At 39.2% G+C, this 20359-nt stretch overlaps 1 protein-coding gene across 1 annotated transcript; it reads right to left on the bottom strand.

Moving 5' to 3' along the window:
* Positions 1-14865: 14865 nt before the first annotated feature.
* On the bottom strand, positions 14866-15696 carry LOC119799895 (olfactory receptor 7D4-like). Its single transcript, XM_042054094.1, has 2 exons — positions 15351-15696; positions 14866-15065 (listed from the first exon to the last, which is right to left on the bottom strand). The coding sequence occupies exons 1-2, from the start codon at positions 15694-15696 to the stop codon at positions 14866-14868; spliced, it is 546 nt and encodes a 181-aa protein (XP_041910028.1).
* Between the last annotated feature and the right edge of the window lie 4663 nt (positions 15697-20359).

Raw genomic sequence — 20359 nt, 5'->3', positions numbered from 1 at the left:
AGTGTGGGTGGAGATCTTTGGAGCCACCAGCTACTTGGATCTGTCCCATATATCATGGAGACAATGCTTGACTGGTCCTGTGCTTGCCCATCCCCTGAAACAACTTCATTAGATGTTCAAAACCACACATGACCACCAAAAGTCCTGCTGGAAACCACATCATTGTAATCATGTAATTGGTCCAAATCACAGTTTCTCTCACTTTATATACCAACTACTGTTTGGAGCCCTCATAACTCCAGTATAATCTACTGTGTTGACAGAATCCAGAGCCCCCCTTTCAGTGGTTCTACATACAAATAAAACCTTCTTTAACCCCCAAATAAATTAATCAATTAATGAATAAATTTTAATTTTCTAAATTTATTATATTTTTTTAAAAAATACCTGGCCATATTCCCAATCCTTTTCCTCCTCCCATTCCCTTCACATACTCTTCTACCACACCCCCATCTAATCCTAAGAGAGGATAAGGCACTTTGCTTTATAGAAGGTTCAAGGCTCTCCCTACTATATCTAGGCTGAGCAAGGTATACATTCAAAGAGAATAGGATCCCAAAAAGTCAGTAAATGCAGTAGAGATAAATCCCAGTGCCACTGACAATGGCACCTCTGTCTGCCCCAACCATGCAACTGTCAACCACATTCAGAAGAACTAGTTTAGTCCTATGCGGAGTCCTTCCCAGTCCAGCTGGAGTTGGTGAGCTTACATTGTAAACTGTTTCAGTGTATGAACCCTTCATTGTCTTGACTTCTTTGCTTATATTCTTATTCCTTCCACTCTTCAACTGGACCTTGGGAGCACAGTCCAGTGCTCCAATATGGGTCTCTTCTTCTGTTTCCATCTGTTGTTGGACAAAAGTTATATGGTGATATTTAAGATAATCATCAGTCTAACTACAGGGCAATTAAAGATCAGGCCCCCTATCCTCTATTGCTTAGGGTTTGGGGCAGGGACATCCTTGTAGATTCCTGGGAATTTCTCTAGATCCAGGTTTCTGCTAATCCTATAATGACTCCCTCAATCGAAGTATCTCTTTCCTTACTTTCATCTCTGTCCTTCCTCCATCTCGACCATCCCATTCCCTCAAGTTCTCCTATACACTCGCCCTCTCCCATTCTCTTTTCCTCCTACCCTCCTCTATACCTCCATCATATTCTCCCAACACTGCCAGTCAATCCTGTCCATTTCCAGTTTCCAGGTGGGTCTCTCTATATTTTTCTTTGGGTTCACCTTATTAGTTAGCTTCTCTAGGATCATGAACTATAGGATCAATGTCCTTTGTTTATAACTAGTATCCACTTATGAGTGAGTACATACCATGTTCATCTTTTTGGGTCTGGGTTACCTCACTCAGGATAGTGTTTTCTAATTCCATCCATTTGCATGCAAAATTTAAGATGTCATTGCTTTATACTGCTGAGTAGTACTCTAATGTGTAAATGTGCCACATTTTGTTTATCCATTCTTCAGTTGAGGGGCATCTAGGTTGTTTCCAGGTTTTGGCTATTACAATATAAACATTGCCATAAACATTGCTGAACAAATGCTTTTGTAGTATGATTGAGCATCTTTTGGGTATATTCCCAAGAATTGTATTGCTGTATCCTGAGGTAAATTGATTCCTAATTTTCTGATAAACCTCCATACTGATTTCCAAAGTGGTTGTACAAGTTTGCATTACCACCAGCAATGGATGGGTACTCTAGCATAAGCTATCATTATTAGTGTTTTTTGACTTTAGCCATTCTGACAGGTGTAAGATGGTATCTCAGAGTTGTTTTGATTTGCATTTACCCAAGGAAGTTGAACATATCCTTAAGTATTTTTTGACCATTTGAGATATTTCTGTTAAGAATTCTCTGTTTAGTTCAGTACCCCATTTTAATTGGGTTATTTAGAATTTTAATGTCTAATTTCATGAGTTTCTTCTATATTTTGGAGCTCAGTCCTTTTTCTGATGTGGGGTAGGTGAAGATCTTTCCACATTCAGTAGGCTGCCTTTTTGTCTTATTGACTATGTCCTTCCCTTTACAGAAACATCTCAGTTTCAGGAAGTCCCATTTATTCATTGATGCTCTCAGTGTCTGTGATTATATTTATATCACACGGGGTTATATTTAGGAAGTGATCTCCTCTCCTGTTCACATGCATTGAAGGCTAATTCCCACTTTCTCTTCTATCAGGCTGAGTGTGGCCAGATACATATTGAGGTCTTTAATCCATTTGGACTTGAGTTTTGTGCATGGGGATATATATGGATCTATTTTCATTCTTCTACAGGTTGACATCCAGTAGTGCCATCACCATTTGTTGAAGATTCTTTCTTTTTTCCACTGTATAATTTTACCTTCTTTGTAAAAAGTCAGGTTTTCATAGGTGTCTGAATTAATATCTGGGTCTTCTATTTGATTCCACTGGTCTACCTTTGTTTTTATGCCAATACCAAGCTGTTTTCATTACTTCAGTTCTGTAATAAAGCTTGATGTCAGAGATGGTGATGCCTCTGGATATTCCTTTGTTGTACAGGATTGTTTTGGTTATCCTGGGTTTTTTGTTTTCCCATATGAAGTTGATCATTGTTTTTTCAGCATCTGTAAAGAATTTTGTTGGGATATTGATGGGAATTGCATTGAATCTATAGATTGCTTTTTGTAGGATTACCATTTTTACTATTTTGATCCTTTCTATCCAAGAACAGGGGAGACATATCCATTTCTTTCCAAGAAGAAGGGTATCTTCTTCAAATTCTTTCATCAAAGACTAAAAGTTCTTGTCAAACAGGTCTTTTGTTTCTTTGGTTAGTGTAACCCCAAGATATTTTATATTATTGGGGATATTGTGAAAGGTGATGTTTTGGCGCCCTCCACGTGGGGTCGGCAGATTTCTACTCGCAATTCGCAGGCGGGCTGAACCGGCTCAATTTTAATTCAGCGGATTGAGCCGGGCCACGCACCCTTTTTTATTTCCACATCTCCATACGGAGACCGCCCGTGGCCGAACCTCTGCTCTGTTCAGGAGCTGTTTGCCTGCGCTTGCTTAGGCTGAGAACGCAAGCCCGTTCAGAGCCCTGCCCCGTGGTATCATCGCGAGCCGGTCCAGAGCCCCATCCAGCTGCTGGCCGCTGCAGCTGCTTTCTGGGTCCCCCACAGCCCCGGGCGCGCGCCTCATTCGGCGCCGCTGCTCTTGCCCTCCTGCCGCTCCAAGCCGAGATTGTATTTCCCCCACCCTTCCCTCAGCTCAGGGCGCCCCGAGTGAGCGCTCAGCCAGGTCTCCCGCACTGTCATGTTATCTGCAAATAATGAAAGTTTGAATTCTTCCTTTCCAATTCGAATCCCCTTGATCTCCTTTTGTTGTATTATTGCTATTGCTAAAACTTCAAGAACTATGTTGTAGAGATATGGAGAGATTGGACAACCTGATCTTGTTCCTGATTTTAGTGGAATGGCTTTAAGTTTCTCTCCATTTAATTTGATGTTAGCTGTCAGCTTGTATATTGCTTTTTATTATATTTAGGTATGTTTCTTGTATCCCTGATCTCTCCAAGATATTTATTATGAAGAAATGTTGGATTTTGTTAAATGCTTTTTCAGCATCTAATGAAATGATCATATAGTTTCTTTTCAGTTTTTTCATATGATGGATTACATTGATAGATTTTCATGTGTTGAACCAGCCCTGCATCTCTGGGAAGAAGTCAATTTGATCATGGTGGATGATTCTTGGATTCATTTTGCCAGTATTTTACTGAATATTTTCGCATCAATGTTCATGAGTGAGATTAATCTGTAATTCTCTTTCTTGGTTGAGCTTTTGTGTGGATTTGGTATCAGGGTAACTGTAGCCTCATAAAAAGTTTGGCAATGTCCCTTCTGTTTCTATTATGTGGATCACTTTGAGCATTATAGGTATTAGCTCTTCTTGGAAGTTCTGGTAGAATTCTGCACTAAAACCATCCAGCCCTGGGATGTTTTGATTGATTTGGCTGTTCTCTCTCTGCCTTTGGATACGGTTTGTCAATCTTGTTGATTTTCTCAAAGAACCAGCTCTTTGTTTCATTAATTCTTTGAATTGTTTTCTTTGTTTCTATTTTATTGATTATAGCCATCCATTTGAATATTTCCTTCCTGTCTTCTACTCCTCCTGGGTGAGTCTGCTTCTTTTTGTTCTAGAGCTTTCAAGTGTGCTGTTAAGTCACTAGTGTGAGCTTTCTCCACTTTCTTTATTTGGGCACTTAGTGCTATGAGCTTTCTTCTTAGCACTGCTTTCATAGTGATCCATAGGTTTGGGTACATTGTGCATTAATTTTCATTGAATTCTAGGAAGTCTTTAATTTTATTTCTTCCTTGACCCAGGGGTGGTTCAATAAGGCACTATTCAATTTCCATGAGTTTATAGGCTTTCTGACAGCAGAGCTTTTGTTAAATTCTAATATCTTTCAATCATCATTTTCAGATAAGACACAAGTGGTTATTCCAATTATTTTGTACTTGTTGATGTTTCCTTTGTTACAGAGTATGTGGTTAATTTTAGAAAGGTTTTGAGGCTCTGAGAAAAAAAGTATATTCTTTTGTGTTTCAGTGGAATTTTCTGTAGATGTCTGTTAAGTCTATTTGAGTCATGACATCTGTTATTTCTCTTACTTCTCATTAAGTTTTTGTCTGGTTGACTGACCATTGGTGTGAGTAGAGAGTTGAAGTCTTCTACTATTAGTGTGTGGGGTTTTATATGCAATTTAAGCTTTAGTAATGTTTCTTTTACATATGTGAGTGCTCTTATATTATGAACATAGATATTCAGGATCGGGACTTCATCTTGAAGTTCCTGTTATGACTACAAAGTGTCCTCCATCTCTTCTGAGTAATTTTGGTTTGAATCCTATTTTGTTAGATATTAGGAGAGCTACACCTGCTTGTTTATTAGGTCCATTTGATTGGAAAACCTTTTCCCATCCCTTTATTCTGAGGTAATATCCGTCTTTGAGGTTAAGATGTGCTTCTTGTATACAGCAGAAGGATATGAATCCTCTTCTCATATCCATTCTCTTAGGCCATATCTTTTTATAATTGAATTGAGTCTATTGGTATTAAGAGATATTAATGACCAGTGGTTGTTAATTCCAGTTATTTTTGGTAGTAGTGTTTGTGTGTTTCCCTTCTTTGGTTTTGCTGGTGTGAGGTTACCTGTTGCTTGTGGTTTTGTGGGTGAAGTTAGCTTCCTTGGGTTGGGGTTTTCTTTCTAATATTTTCTGTAGGGTTGTACTTGTAAATGGGTTTTGCTTAAATCTGGTTTTGTCATGGAGTATTTTGTTTTCTCCATCAATGCTGATTGAAAGCTTTGTTGGGTATAGGAGCCTGGGCCTGCATCTATGTTCTCTTCATGTCAGCAACACATCTGCCCAGGACCTTCTGGCTTTCATGGTTTCTATTGAGAAGTTGGGTGTAATTATGATAGGTCTACCTTTATATGTTACTTGCCTTTTGTACTTTCAGGTATTAATATTCTTTCTTTATTCTGTATGTTTTGCATTTTGATTATTATATGGTGGGGGGATTTTCTTATCCAATATAGTTTTATAACTTTTTTTTTTTCGAGACAGGGTTTCTCTGTGGCTTTGGAGCCTGTCCTATAACTAGCTTCTTGTACCTTCATAGGAATATCCTTATTTAGGTTGGGAAAGTTTTCTTCTATGATTTTGTTGAATATATTTTCTGTGCCTTTGAGCTGCAACTCTTCTCCTTCTTCTACCCCTAGTATTCTTAGGTTTGGTCTTTTCATTGTGTTTCAGTCTTCTTGGATGTTTTGCATTAAGAATTTGTTGGATTTAATGTTTTCTTTGAACAATAAATCAATTTCCTCTATAGTATCTTCAACACCTGAAATTCTCTCTTCCATCTCTTGTATTCTGTTGTTTATGCTTGCCTCTGTAATTCCTGTTTGTTTACCCAGATTTTCTACAACCAGCATTCCCTCAGTTTGTGTTTTCTTTATTGCCTCTATTTTAGTCTTCATGTATTGAACTGTTTGCTTTACCTGTTTGATTGTTTTTTTCTTAGTGTTGCTATGTTTATTTGTGGGATTTATTAATTTTGTCTAATTTTTTGTCTTTTTTTCATTTCTCTAAGGGAGTTTTTTACTCCCTCCTTAAAGTTCTCCATCATCTTCATAAAGTTACATTTAAAATCATTTTCTTCTGTTTCTTCTGGGTTAGGTTAATCAAGTCTTCCTCTTGTATGACCACTTGGCTCTGGTGTTACCATGTTGCTTTTAGTTTGTTGGATGAATTCTTGCATTGGCACCTACCCATCTCTTCCTTCAATTGATGCCAGCAGTGTGTTTGCATCTTTGTCAAATCCTTGTCGTGGCTGTCTGCATCCTTTAGAACTGCATCCTTCTTGATCTGCTCTGTACTGTCACTGTCTGTGTCTCAAGGAGCCACTAAGGTCTCACTTAGTCTGCTCTCTTGGGTCACTCTTTTGGTCCACTCTATGCAGTTACAGCTTGTGCTTTAGAGTTCTTTTCTTGGTCTCCTCTCCTGGAACTCTCTATGTAGTTGCAGCTTGTGTTTCAGCAAGGCAGAGGGGGATTTGAGGGCTTGGGAGCAGAGTGGGACTTGTAGCATTCAGGGTCCAATGGATGAAATGGGTGTTGTTGGAGCAGCCTACCTGCAGGAAATTCTTCTGAGGGCTGGCCAAAGAAGCTGATGCAGGTGGGGTAGGGACTTGTTTTTTTGCCCCCATATGAAGGGTCTAGAGAGTGTGGCATCATGCTGGGTGGCTGGTCACTCACCTCTTTGTTCTCTCTGTGTAGTAACAGACTGTGTTTCAGAGTTTCACTGAGGTTGCAAAAGTATAGGCGAGTTTGGGGGCAGTGTGGGACTTGTAGCTTTCAGGGTCCAGTGGGCGGGGGTTTGGGGCACAGCCTACCTGGAGAAAACTCTTCTGCTGACTGGCTAGAGAAACAAAGAGACTATGGATTCCAGCCTAGACTACTATACCTAACAAAACTTTCAATCACCATAGACAGAGAAAACAAGATATTTCATGATAAAATCATATTTAAACAATACATATCCACAAATCCAGCCATATGAAAAGTATAAGAAGGAAAACTCCAACTCAAGGAAGTTAGCTGCACCCTCAAAAATGCAGGCAGTAGATTATTTTATGCCAGCAAAACCCAAAGAAGGGAAATACAAGCACACTACTACCACCACCACAACCAAAACTGAAAATAGCATTAATAAAATGTCATTGAGTTCTTTATTTTACCAGTCACAGTGACACATCTTCACACAGTCCAAAATAATGTTCCACAACAATGGAGTATTCACCAATGTGCATCATTTATCACTAAAAAAGTTTTATCTTTCAAACTTTAAATATTTGTGAATTTTAAAACCATATCAGAGTCAGTGAGAGTTACAGCAGGTGACAACTAGTGTTCAGATTTCAACCCACCAGAGGAGTGATTCTCTGATGGAGGTCAATACTGTCCAGGAAAAGCCTATAGGACCATCTACTTTGGAAACTGTTGCTCACATTTTCTAAAGCAGCTTGGTGTCTCCCAGATACCTGCACTGTAGTATGCAACTCATGTAATATGTGTATGTAATCTTATGATTACATCTCAATCTATGGTCACATAAATCTTTGGGTAGCCAGGAAGATGACTTTTCATTTATATGCATATTTTTATTAGATTTTTTAAAAAATCCAAGTTCCATTTCCTCCCCTTCTCCCATTCCCTCTACATAATCTCCTACCCCACCCCCATCTAATCTTCAGAGAGGGTAAGACACATTGACTTGTGGAAGTTTCAAGGCCCTCCCTATTCTATCTAGGCTGAGCAAGGTATACATTCAAAAAGACTAGGATTCCAAAAAGCCAGTACATGCAGTAGGGATAAATCCTGGTGCCCTCCAGTCTGCCCCAGCCATGAAACTGTCAGCCCCATTCAGAGGGACTAGATTGGTGCTATGCTTGTCCCTTTCCAGTACAGTTGGAGTTGGTGAGCTCTTATTAGCTCAGGTAAACTGTTTCAGAGGGTGTACCCATCACAGTCTTGACCTCTTTGCTCATATTCTCTTTCCTTCCACTCTTCAATTGGTCTTTTGGAGCTCAGTCCATTGCTCCAATGTGGGTCTCTACCTCTGTTTCTGTCAGTTGCTGAATGAAGGTTCTATGGTGATATTTAAGATAATCATCAGTCTGATTGCAAGCAAGTCAAGATCAGGCACCCTCTCCTTAGAGTTTTGGCAGGGTCATCCTTGTGGATTCCTGGGAATTTCTCTAGAGCCAGATTTCTGCTAACCCTATAATGGCTCCCTCAGTTAAGATATCTCTTTCCTTGCTCTCATCTCTGTCCTTCCTCCATCTCAATTATCCCATTCCCTCAAGATCTCCTCAACCCTTCCCTTCTCCCTTTCTCTTTCCCTTTTACCCCCTTTTCTCCCCCCATGCCCAGAAGAAAATATACTAGTGAAGAAGGACACTAAAAAGAAATACCACACTAGCCCAGAATTGAGTATTAAAAAGGATTATTTATTTAGGGGTAGACTCACAGACAACATGCACAGTCCTCTGCATGAACGGGGAAACTGGAACCAAATCCAGCAGTCATAAGAGAGAGCAAACACAAGCTTTCCATCAGAATTTATAGTATAAGAGGCCATGCCCAAGTGGGCTGGTAACTTAAAGGCTACTGGCTGAAGGAGTTCCTACATCATACTAGAATATGCTTCATTACTAGATCTATTTTTCCATGAGGATTTTAAACAGTTAAAGCTTCCTTTGTTCCTTTTTCTCAGACTAACTACACAAAATTAACCCCCTTTTACCTTAGAGCAAGTTCAAACTATGTTAAAGGATTTTTGTAGATAGATCATAAGTTTATATTTTTACAGCTATACAGGTCAAAGCCTCAGGTATCTCACCAAGGTTACTAAACAACACATCATAAGGGAAGCATGCCAGTTCTTTGCTTGCCAAGTCTGCTGACAATAGACCTATATTTCAAAGTTTGTTACTGGGTACCATGCCCCCCATGTGGTCACAGTCTTACTTCTGAAAACTTGGAACTTTGTGTTCACATGGCAAATGGCTCAACTACTTATCACTTACCCTAGGAATGTACTTTTGACCAATGAGAGGTAACTCTTCAAATTTTTCCATTGCTTGAATCCTCCTGGGAAAAAAGACTAGAGGAGAAGAAACTAGGGGGAATGATAATTAGGACAGGAGAATTAGAATAGATGTAGAACAATAAAAAGACTGGACTGGAACAGCACACATGTGAGCCTTTTACCTCAGATCAAGATATATCCTAAGTTCCCTTCACTATGATGAAGCTTCTGAATTCTGGAAGACCATCTGGTAGAGCAGGCCTCCCAAGCTATTAATAGAATTTTACTGCTACTAGGAAATATCATAAGCATGGCAACTTTTATAAAGAAAACATTTAATTGGGTTAACTGGTTTACAACTTCAGACATTCAGTCCATTATCATTGTGACAGGGAGTGTGGTGGTGTGCAGGCAGATGTGGTCCTGGAGCTGAGAATGCTACATCTTACAACAATAGGAAGTGGACAGGCTTCCATACTGAGGGAAGCTTGAGCAAAGAAACCTCAAAGGTCATCCCCACAGTGACACACTTCCACCAACAAGGCCACACATCCAAATAGTGTCATTCCCTTTGAGGCCCATTTTATTATAAACCACCATATTTCACTCAATGGCTCCAAAATGCTTATAGCTATTTCATAATGCAGAATTGTGTGCAGTTCAACTTCAAAAGGCCTCATGGTCTGTAACAGTCTCAAACTTGTTTCATGTAGTGATGAGCTGTAGGCAGGCCTGCTTTTCGTCCGGCACGGTTCCCGCATGGCTAGCATTTGCCCCAAATTAACAACACACAAACTGTATTCATTTAAACACTGCCTGGCCCAGTAGTTTCAGCCTCTTACTTACATCTTGAATAACCCATATCTAATAAACTGTATGCCACCATGAGATGGTGGCTTGCTGGGAAAGATTCAGCATGTCTGACCTAGGGGCTGGCCATGGTATCTGTCTTGCTGAGGAGAGGCATGGCATCTGCCCGAGTCATCTGCCTCGCTCCCAGCATCCTGTTCTGTCTACTCCACCCACCTATGTTCTGACCTATCAGGCCAAGTAGTTTCTTTATTAATTAACCAATGAAATCATCAGATAGATAGAAGACACACCTACATCATTTACCCTTTTTCTGTTTAAACAAAAAAGAAAGGCTTTCACTTTAACATAGTAAAATTACATATAACAAAACAGTTATCAAGCAAGAATTACAGTTACAACATTTATATCTATTTTATCTTTTATCATATCTAAGGAAACCATAACTATCTATCTATCTATCTATCTATCTATTCTTCAACTCCATCAAAGACTCCAGAAGGATATAATATACCTAAGTAAACAAGAAATAAGCAACTTCCAAACTCTAGAAATGACAGAGACAACTTGCTGCCTAGACAGTCACCCAAAGTTTCTCTGTATCATTTGGGCATCCATCCTCAGCCTACAGGCCCATAGTTTCCAGCAGACATTTCCATGAAGCAGGAAATTTCAAAAGCAGTTCAGTCACTATCTACTGTGTCCGGCAGAATGTATTGCAGACTTTCATGAATCAGGAACCCCAAAAGAGCATCTCACCTTTAGGCAAGTTCAGCAGTCCTCTCTCTGTGGGTTCTTTGTGTCCAATTTATGCAACAGTCCAGGCAAGAGCAGTTTCTTGCCCAAATGGCTATCAAACTCCGTAAGGAGCCTTTTCGATGCCCATCTTCCTTTTGAAATAGATTGGTGCTGCCAGGAGCAGACGTGTCTCACTGTCATGAAAAACCCTAAGTTATTAAAACATTAAATGTCATATTCTGTAGTCTTTGAAAGATATGAAAAATGTCTATCTAAAATATATTTATGCACATCTAGAAAATCTAACCAACATGACCACAAGTTTGACTATTATTGATGACTATCCGTTAATGACCTATAGACATTACATTTTAAATGAACTACACAATCACAATACCTTATCAGTATCAGAAATACATATACATATAATAAAATTGACCTTAAATTTAAATCACTAAAGCAAAATCCATATAAATGCAAATTATTCATATCTATATCATATCCCCCTTTAAATGTAAAAGAACAATATTTTGAATATGGGCACAGTTATTTCTCTCCAAACTGCTTCCTGCTGAATGGGAGAGTTGTTATTTAGGTCTTTCATGGTGTAACCTGTATGCTAGGTTCCTCTCAGTCGGCAGTTGAGCAAGGTAATTTTTGAGGGTGTTCACAGCAACCTTTCAGGAGGGCATGGTCTGTCATACCATATTGGGATAGAAGCAATCCACAGGGTCTCATCCTCTGTGAAAACAAAAGAAGAATCTCTTTTCCAAAGTATAATATCCTTAGATCCAAATTCTGAAATCAAGGTATTTTCAAAATATTTATGTTGGATTAGTTCAGCATCATTATAAACAAATATCTTTTTAGCAGCTGTTGCTTCTTCCTCAGCATTCAAACAATTCAAAGAGAGCATAATAGAATACAATATCAAGATTTTCTTTGTATTTTCCATCTTTGTACAGCTTTATTTTAACCTCTATTTTATTTATTTTTACTTTTACTTTTTGAGACAGATTCTCTGTATATCTTTGTCCTGGAATAACTCTGTAGACCAGGCTGTCCTTGAACTCAGAGATCCTCCTGTCTCTGCCTTCCAGGCATTGGGATTAAAGGTGTGTGCTACCACACCTTCAAGTCACAGAAGTCAATCTACCTCTGCTTCCCAAGTGTTGGGATTAAAGGTGTGTATTGCCACACCCAACTACTTCCTTTTTCTTTTTTACTTTTAAGAACTTTAACCTTTAACCCGCATATATTTTTAACACATTGTAAACCATTTGGAGGTTTTCTTCATCTTTGAATCTATCTTTACTGTATCTCTCTCTCTTTTTCTAATCACATGAGTCTTTAATTTACCAAGCAATATCGGCAGGACTAAAGTTGTGGCTTTGGCAGCTGGATACAGTCCACTCCTTAGCTTTCTGCAATTCCAGCCTTGTGGCTGAGATACTGGCCAAAGCCAAGTTCATTGCCACAACTCTACAGTGTTTCAAGGTCCCTGCAAGCAAGCAAGCTCCAGCTTTCTGCTCACAGACCACACTCATTCAGACTGCCTGCCTGAAAGAGTCAGAGTTTGCCCTGGCAGGATGGCCCAGAAAGCCAGCATTTTAAAACAGCACAGTTTTTTTTTTCTTTTGGCTGAAAACCCAAAAAGCACACATTCAGCTTTTCATCAACACTGTTTAAGTGTTTTGTGGCAGGACCTCTTAAAAGAGCTGCAGGTTTTTGCAGCTAAAGCTGAGTCAGGAAGCCTCTCTTACATGAGAGCGCTTGCTTGCTTCTAGCAAACAGAGCAGACCCGAGAAATTGCTGCTACCAAGAAATCATAATTTACTCTATTCTTTCCCAAGCTTTCTCAGGCTTTCTGTGGATACAGTTATCCACGTTGGGCAGCCATTTGTAGTGATGAGCTGCAGGCAGGCTGCTTTTCAACTGGCCCAGTTCCAGCATGGCTAGCTTTTGCCCTGAAATAACAACACACAAACTGTATTCATTTAAACACTGCCTGGCCCATTAGTTTCAGCCTCTTACTCACATCTTGACTAACCCATATCTAATAATCTGTGTAACATCACAAAGTGGTGTCTTACTGGGAAAGATTCAGCATGTCTGACCTGGTGGCTGGCTCCATGCCATCTGTCTTGCTGAGGAGAGGCATGGTGTCTGCCCGAGTCATCTACCTCACTCCCAGCATCCTGTTCTGTCTACTCCACCCACCTATGTTTTGACCTATCAGGCCAAGCAGTTTCTTTATTAATTAACCAATGAAATCATCAGATATATAGAAGACACACCTACATCAGTTTCGAAGTACAAGTTGCTTCTGAGATGCATGGTAATCTTTTAACTATAATCTTCTTATCAGAATCAATATCAAAGTGTAGATCACATACTTTCAGCATATCATAGCACAGTATATCACCATTCCAAACTTTAGGGATGCTAGCATAGTGAGGAAAAACTGGATCAAAGCAAGACCCAAAACCAGCTAAGCAATCTCCAAACTTTGCATTTCCATGTCTGATGTCAAAATGTTCTTCAGATCTCCAGCTCCATTCCAGTTTGACTGCAGCATACTTCTGTCTCTTGGGTTGGTAGCAACTCTCCTTGGCAGGTGTCCCACAACTCTGGAATCTCCATGCTTCCAACTTCACAGCTACACAAAATGCTTCTATACTAAATCTCCATCCAGAGACACCACTGACACATGCCTGGCCTCAGCAACTATTTTTATGAACAGAGAGAAATTCCATAATCCACTTTTTCTATTCTTAATTCTAAATGAAGAACCATGTGGTCAAAACTGCCAAATTCTGCTGCTTACTGGGGCTAGAACATGTTTAATTAAATCTTGACCAGCTTCCTAACTCTCATTGCCTAAGCTTGGCTGCCCTAGACCTTCCTCAGTAGAATAGACTCCCCTCAAACTCAGAGATCCACACACCTCTGTTTTATGAGTGCTAGGAATAAAGATGTGTAACATCATACTAGGCCCCAAGATTTTCTTTAATACCTTTTTCCAATTTGGAAACTTAGTTGAGTAGGCTCTTGCCCTGAGGTCACCACTCCTCTTATTCCATTTCTTAATCTGTTTAGCTCCTTGAACATAGGATGTAGTTCCAGTCCACTTCCTGGTGTTCTTTTTCTCCTCAAAATGTACTTCTGTATTTTACCATAGTCAGTTTGGTATTTTTCATTTAAAAATCTTCATTAGTGGCACCACTAATATTCATACAACAGAGTATATACTAGGCTGTTTTGAAATTTCATCTGCCAATGAGATTAATCCATTGTTCTTCACTTTAGCCTCAGGTAGACTTTTCAGACAAGGGCATAAGGCATCCACTTCCCCAAAACATCACAAGAATGATCTATAGACTGCATACTGAAAATATTCTCTGAAACCTCTTGAGTGAGCCCCTGAGAATTTAAATATTTATTGGCACCTCTTACTTTCATCTTCCTACTATTATAACCTTAAAGCATTCTACTGTTTCAAAACCCAAAGTACCAAAGCCCAAACAAACACATGATCCAGTGTATCACAGAAATACCCCAGTCCCTGGTAAAAATTTCTGTCATGGTTAGGGTTTTTTTTTTTTTTTTTTGGTTTTTCGAGACAGGGTTTCCCTGTAGTTTCTAGAGCCTGTCCTGGAACTAGCTCTTGTAGACCAGGTTGGCCTCGAACTCAGAGATCCTCCTGCCTCTGCCTCCCGAGTGCTGGGTTTTATATGGCTGTGAAAAAACGCCATGACCACAACAGCTCTTACAAAGAAAACTTTTAATTGGGGTGACTTGCTTGCAGTTTCAGAGGTTCAGTCCACTATCATCATGACAGGGAGTATAGCAGTATGCAGGCAAATGGGGTGCTAGAGCTGAGAGTGCTACATGTTGTAGGCAACAAGAAGTCAACCGGTTGTCACACTGTGGGGTGGGCTTAAGCAAGAGAGACATCAAAGGCCACTGCCACAGTGACACACTTCCTCCAACAAAGCCACACCTTCTAATAGTGACACTCCATTCAGGAGCCAATATTCCTTTAAACCATCTCACTACCAATCCACTATGTGTGCAAACTAAGTGAATACACTTTATTATGCAATATTATGAAGTATCAGTTAGGAGAATAATGTGAGACAATAACTGAGATTGAGATGTAAATATGCAAATTTATAAGGAATGTCAATGGCTAGAATGTTCTGCTAGGAATCTTCCTTAAGGCAGTTTTAATGTCCTTGTTCCTCAGGCTATAGATGAAGGGATTCATCATAGGTGTGACTACAGTGTACATTACTGAGGCCACTGCATTACTTCCTGGAGAATGTGACAGAGAGTTGCTAAAGTACACTCCTAGCCCTGTCCCATAAAACAGGCAAACAATGGACAAATGAGACCCACAGGTGGAGAAGGTTCTGTGCTTCCCACTTGATGGTGATGTTCGAATGATGGAGGAAATTATTTTAAAGTAAGAGAAAATTATTCCTGACATAGGAAATAACCCAAACAGAGTACCCATACTGAATCTGACTATGGCATTGGTAACAATATCAAAAGGGGCAAGTTTAAGTACTTCAGAAGGGTCACAGAAAAAGTTAGAAATTTCAATAAAATCTTCACATTTGGAAAAACTTAATATCAAATGGTGCAACAGTAATTCCACAAGGCTAAAGAGAAAAGACCCTAGAAGTAAGACACCACAGCGACTAGGATTCATGACAACCTGGTAATGAAGAGGGTAGCAGATGGCCAGAAACCGGTCATATGCCATCACAGTCAGAAGCATGCTATCCATACATCCAAAAATTATAAACAGTGACATCTGTGTCAGGCAGCCCACGTAAGAGATGACTTGGCAGTGAGTTTGGATGTCCATAATTACCCTTGGAACAGTTGTGGATATGAAACCAATATCAACTATGGACAGGTTGAAGAGGAAAAAGTACATGGGTGTGTGAAGATGGTAGTCAGAGCTTACTGTCAGGATGATGAGCAGGTTTCCACACAGTGCCAAGAGGTACATGGACAAGAAGAGGCTAAAGAGAACAATCTGTAGGTCTGGATCCTCTGAGAGTTGAATGAAATGGAATTCTAGTACTGATGTTGAGTTTTGCATATTTTTATTTATAGAACATCTTTGGAAGGAAAACAAAATCATTATTAACAATGGTACAAGCATGCATAAAGACTTCTTTCTGATTTGAGTCAAATAAGTACAAATATTGATTATTTTCTCAGGTCTATTGTGACATCACTAATAGTTACTCAGTTGGGGCAATTGCCATATTCTAAATAAAGTTTTCTTCTTAGCTCATGTGTTTCCTTTTATGAAAGCCGGACCAAATACAATAATCTGGATTATGTGAGGCCAGAATTACTGTAAACAACTGGCCTGTAGTCACAGTAAAATAAAGCAAACACCTTTAAAACAAAACAATATTTTGTAGAACCCTCACCTTAGGGAAATTGACAATCAAATAAAATAAAAACTTTAAACACTTAAATATGTTTCTTTTTATTGCAATAACATGGAGCAAGTTTAATTTTCTTAGAATATATCTAACAGTGTGAAGTCCTAGTCTCTAAATAAAAATTTTAAATTCCTATGCAGAAAAATATTTTAAGTTTCCAGTTCTTAGAAGTTCTGCAAGATTGTATTGTCTGCCACCCACTGAGACAATGGGACTGATCTAATGGGAGCTCATCAAGGCCAGATGGACTGGGACTGATGGAACATGTGATTAAACTGGACTCTCTGAATATGGCTGACAATGAGGGCTGACTGAGAAGCAAAGACAATGGCACTGAGTTTTGATTCTACTGCATGGACTGGCCTTGTGGGAGACTAGTCTGTTTGGATGCTCACCTTCCTAGACCTGAATGGAGGGGGGAGGACCTTGTATTTCCCACAGGGCAGGAAACCGTGACTGCTCCTAGGACTGGATAGGGAGGGGAAGAGTGAGTGTGGGGGATGGGAGGGAAATGGGAGGAGGGGAAGAGGTAGAAATTTTTAATAAATAAATAAAAAACTGGAAAAAAGATTGCCTTGTCTAGTTCATCCATATAAATGACAGACAGGAATTCAGGGGGCAGATATTACCAGTGATATTTATATATAAATATCTATAAGAATGAATAATAAAACCATTTTAAATTAATATAAAACATACATGATGCCCATTCAGTAGTATACAACACAGCACATGCTGTCCCTAAAATGTATTTTCTTACATGGAAATGTGGTTTTAAGTCTGACTGTGAACTTCCCATATCTATTGTAGAGGTACTAGCTGAATCATTGCTTCATGGACAGACATGCATTGGATTTAGGTACCATATTTATACTGGAAAAACTGAAAGCTGAGATAATAAATTGAAAATAAAAAAAAATCTATTAATTGCTTAAAATATTAAAACACATGAAGTAGAACATAGCCAAAGGAGTTCCCCCATTTATCTTATCATGAGCAGCCCAATTCTGCCTGGCAGACAGCAGCCCAATCAAAGCAATCCTGGACAGTCTCTGGAGAACTATAATCATAGTATACATAGAAAATCACCCCATTTGTTCAAACAAGCAAATATGGAATTTCTTTCTTTGTAAAACAAGGTTAATTACTCAAAATGTAACTCGGGGCTATGAAACCACAGAAGCAAAAAGCAATTTCTGACCCTGACAAGTTCCATTTTTTTTCAGTGGGTAAGAACATTGCATGAACTATTACTAAAATAATTTTCTCTTGTTATTCTCTAAGTAATCAACTGATTTCTAAGTGAGCAGCCTTGTTAATTCTTTCACAAAATTACTTCAATCACTCAAAAGCTCATCTGTCTTCCTCTATTCACAACACTAGCTAGCTACTTTCTAAAAATGTGATAACTGTCAAACTTGCATGTCTTTTAATATTAACCAGTTAATTGTTCCTATAAAAACAGTCACTATCACCTGGACCTAATAACCCTGATTTGTATTTTGAATTAATGTATAAACTTTTGGATCTATGATATAATCACATATAAATACCATCCACTTGGAATGATAATTTCTAGTACTTTTCCTCTGAAAGACATCTCTTTATATATACCCTCAAAAATGTTGAAATCTACCTAGCTACAATTCTTACAAGATAATGCACTATGAGATGTACTACTCGTATATTACTATTTGTCATATATTACTATTTGTCACTAATAAAGAAGACAGTGGCCTTGGTTGGGAATTTGTGAATTGAGAAACCATTTATACTTTTTCCATAGCCACATGGTCAAACAAACCACAGGAAAAAAAATCCATCTCCATTTGGAAAATGATAAAATTTGTATTGCATTGTTTGTCATAAAAGTATAGTTACTGAATCACCCTTATCAGCATATCCACAATACTTTAAGTTGATTATTAAACAACTTAGTTTAGCAAAATTTCTGCTCTCTTTGTCATAGGAGTATGGGGAAGATAAATGAGATATTTCAATGGAAATTTGAGGACTGACATCACAACTAAGAACATATAATTATACTAGAGAGGCTCAATATATTATTACAGTTTTTATATTATCATGTTGACCAGTTATCATAGCTCATATGATTAGGAAATAATAATTTTTGTAATCTCTTCATCATCCTCAATTCCCTCAGAACTTACATGGCTAAACTTTGGATCTGTGTGGCCATGAGGAAGGGCTGTGGACATGACAAATTTGTCTTGCTTGTTGGCTGTGAGGGCTCAGGCTCACTCTGAATCCCAATATGAAATAATAGCAAGAATTTCCTCATGCAGAACACTGTATAAAGAGCAAACAGGCTTGTTTAGTCCTGGATTACAGAGATCAAGGTGATGACTTGGAAGGACCAGCTAATCAATTACTCTTACATAACCTTAGAAGCTCAATGCACAGAGCTGGTGATTACTCATACTTATCCATAATATTGTCATCTCTAAGGAATTCCTGGTGTTAATGGAGTAAGTAGAAGCAATGTTGAATATTCTCAAGAGGTTAACTAGAGGGTTTTGTTTGTCCTCCTTCATTTTGCATTTCCAGATTCATTTCAGTTTGGTGTCTCTTTAGTTTTTTTTTTTTTTTTTTGTCTTTACTGAATTCTACTGAATTCTCCCTTCTGTGTCTGCAGAAACCTGTTTCTTTCCTGTGTGGCAATCCAAAGGCTGAAAATTCACCATGTTTATTCTCAAGATTCAAGCCAGAAAGATATCTGATTCTCAGGAAAGCCCACTGTTGAGTTTGATCTCTGCACCTCTAAAGGTCTCTTCCAGCTGCTGTACCCAGCAGTGCCTCCAAAGACATCTATGAGGGCCCTAGAAATCCATAACATTGATAAAATGTGCTACTAGGGAAGGGGTCTCAAAGGTTGCAAAGCACAACAATAAAACGATTGCAGCTGCTCTAGATAGCAAGAAACTAGATGTTGTGGACAAGAGAAAACTGACAAACTGGTAGTTGAGATGATGGCAGTAAAAATCAATCCAGATTTTAGGCAAATGCCACACTAGAAATGTCCTTGGCTGTCGTAAACTGGAGTCATAGAAAATGGGGTGTCCCTGTGCCCTCACATAGCTTACTTGGCTGCCAATGGGACATCCTGTGGGTCACAGTTGTCAATGTGATAAATGATGGTTCACATGATGTCAGAAAGCCAGCTATGCAACATTTCATGATCCTGCCTAGGGAGGTGTCCAGTTTCCAGAAAGCCATGGGCATTGGAACTGTGGTTTACCACAACTTGAAGAATGTCATTCAGGAAGAAATATAGGAAAGATGTCACCAATGTGAGATATGAAGGCTGGTTTACACCTAATATTTTGAAGAATACAGAAACCTTAGAATATATGTAGATGCAATTGAGAAGGCAAGTTATACTAACCAGGGTATCATGGGCAGCCTCTGAATTCTTCAGTCTAGAAAATATGACCTGGACTTCAAGTCTCCTGATGACTACAGCAACATGCCCAACCAGATTGATGACCTGTATAAATTCTTCATCCAGAGTATCCAATAGTGTCCACTTGGACCTGTTTGACCAGGACAAATAGAAAGCTCAGCAGAAGTGCACAGCAGAAGTGCATAGCTAGTCTAGGCATTCAGGTGGTTGGGGATGATCTCATGATAGCCTATCCTAAACTGATTGCCAAGGCTGTGAAACAGAAGTTCTATAACTGACTCTTGCTCAAAATGAACCAAATCAGTCTCTGTGACTGAGTCTTTGAAGGAGTATAAGTTCCACCAGCCCAATGGTTGGGGTGTCATAGAGTTCCAATGTTCTCCAAACACTGAGGATGATTTCATCACTTACCTGGGGGTGGGATTCTGCATGGGGCAGTTCATGTGTGGTGCCCCTTGTCAATCTGAGCCCTGGGTCAAGCAAGATAGGGTCAGCAATGCCAAGTTTGCTGGCAAGTCCTTCGGGAATGCTCTGACAAAATAAACTGTGGCCTGGAGATCACTGGAGCTACCACCTGCTTAAATCCTGTCCCCAATGTCATGGAGACAGCACACGGCCAGCCAGTGTGTGCAGCTCCCATGCCACAGTGTCGTCAGATGGTTGAAGCCACACCTGAACACTGAAAGACCTGTTTGAAACTCCAGCTATGTAATCATGTGATTGGTGACAATCATTGTTTCTACTTCAATTCCTAGTTAGTGTATGGAGCCTTCTTAAATCTAATGTGGCCA

This window comes from Arvicola amphibius, chromosome 13 (genome assembly GCF_903992535.2).
Source record: "Arvicola amphibius chromosome 13, mArvAmp1.2, whole genome shotgun sequence".
In the NCBI taxonomy this organism is placed as follows: Eukaryota; Metazoa; Chordata; class Mammalia; order Rodentia; family Cricetidae; genus Arvicola; species Arvicola amphibius.
This window is presented reverse-complemented; position numbering and strand designations above follow the sequence as displayed.

Excerpts from the sequence above, each read along its gene's own strand:
- LOC119799895 (XM_042054094.1), bottom strand. The coding sequence starts at position 15,696 with ATGTACCTCTTGGCACTGTGTGGAAACCTGCTCATCATCCTGACAGTA. Across the intron at positions 15,066-15,350 it reads TGTCTTACTTCTAGGGTCTT|ATTTGTCCATTGTTTGCCTG; the intron begins TTCTCTTTAGCC and ends CCTGTGGGTCTC.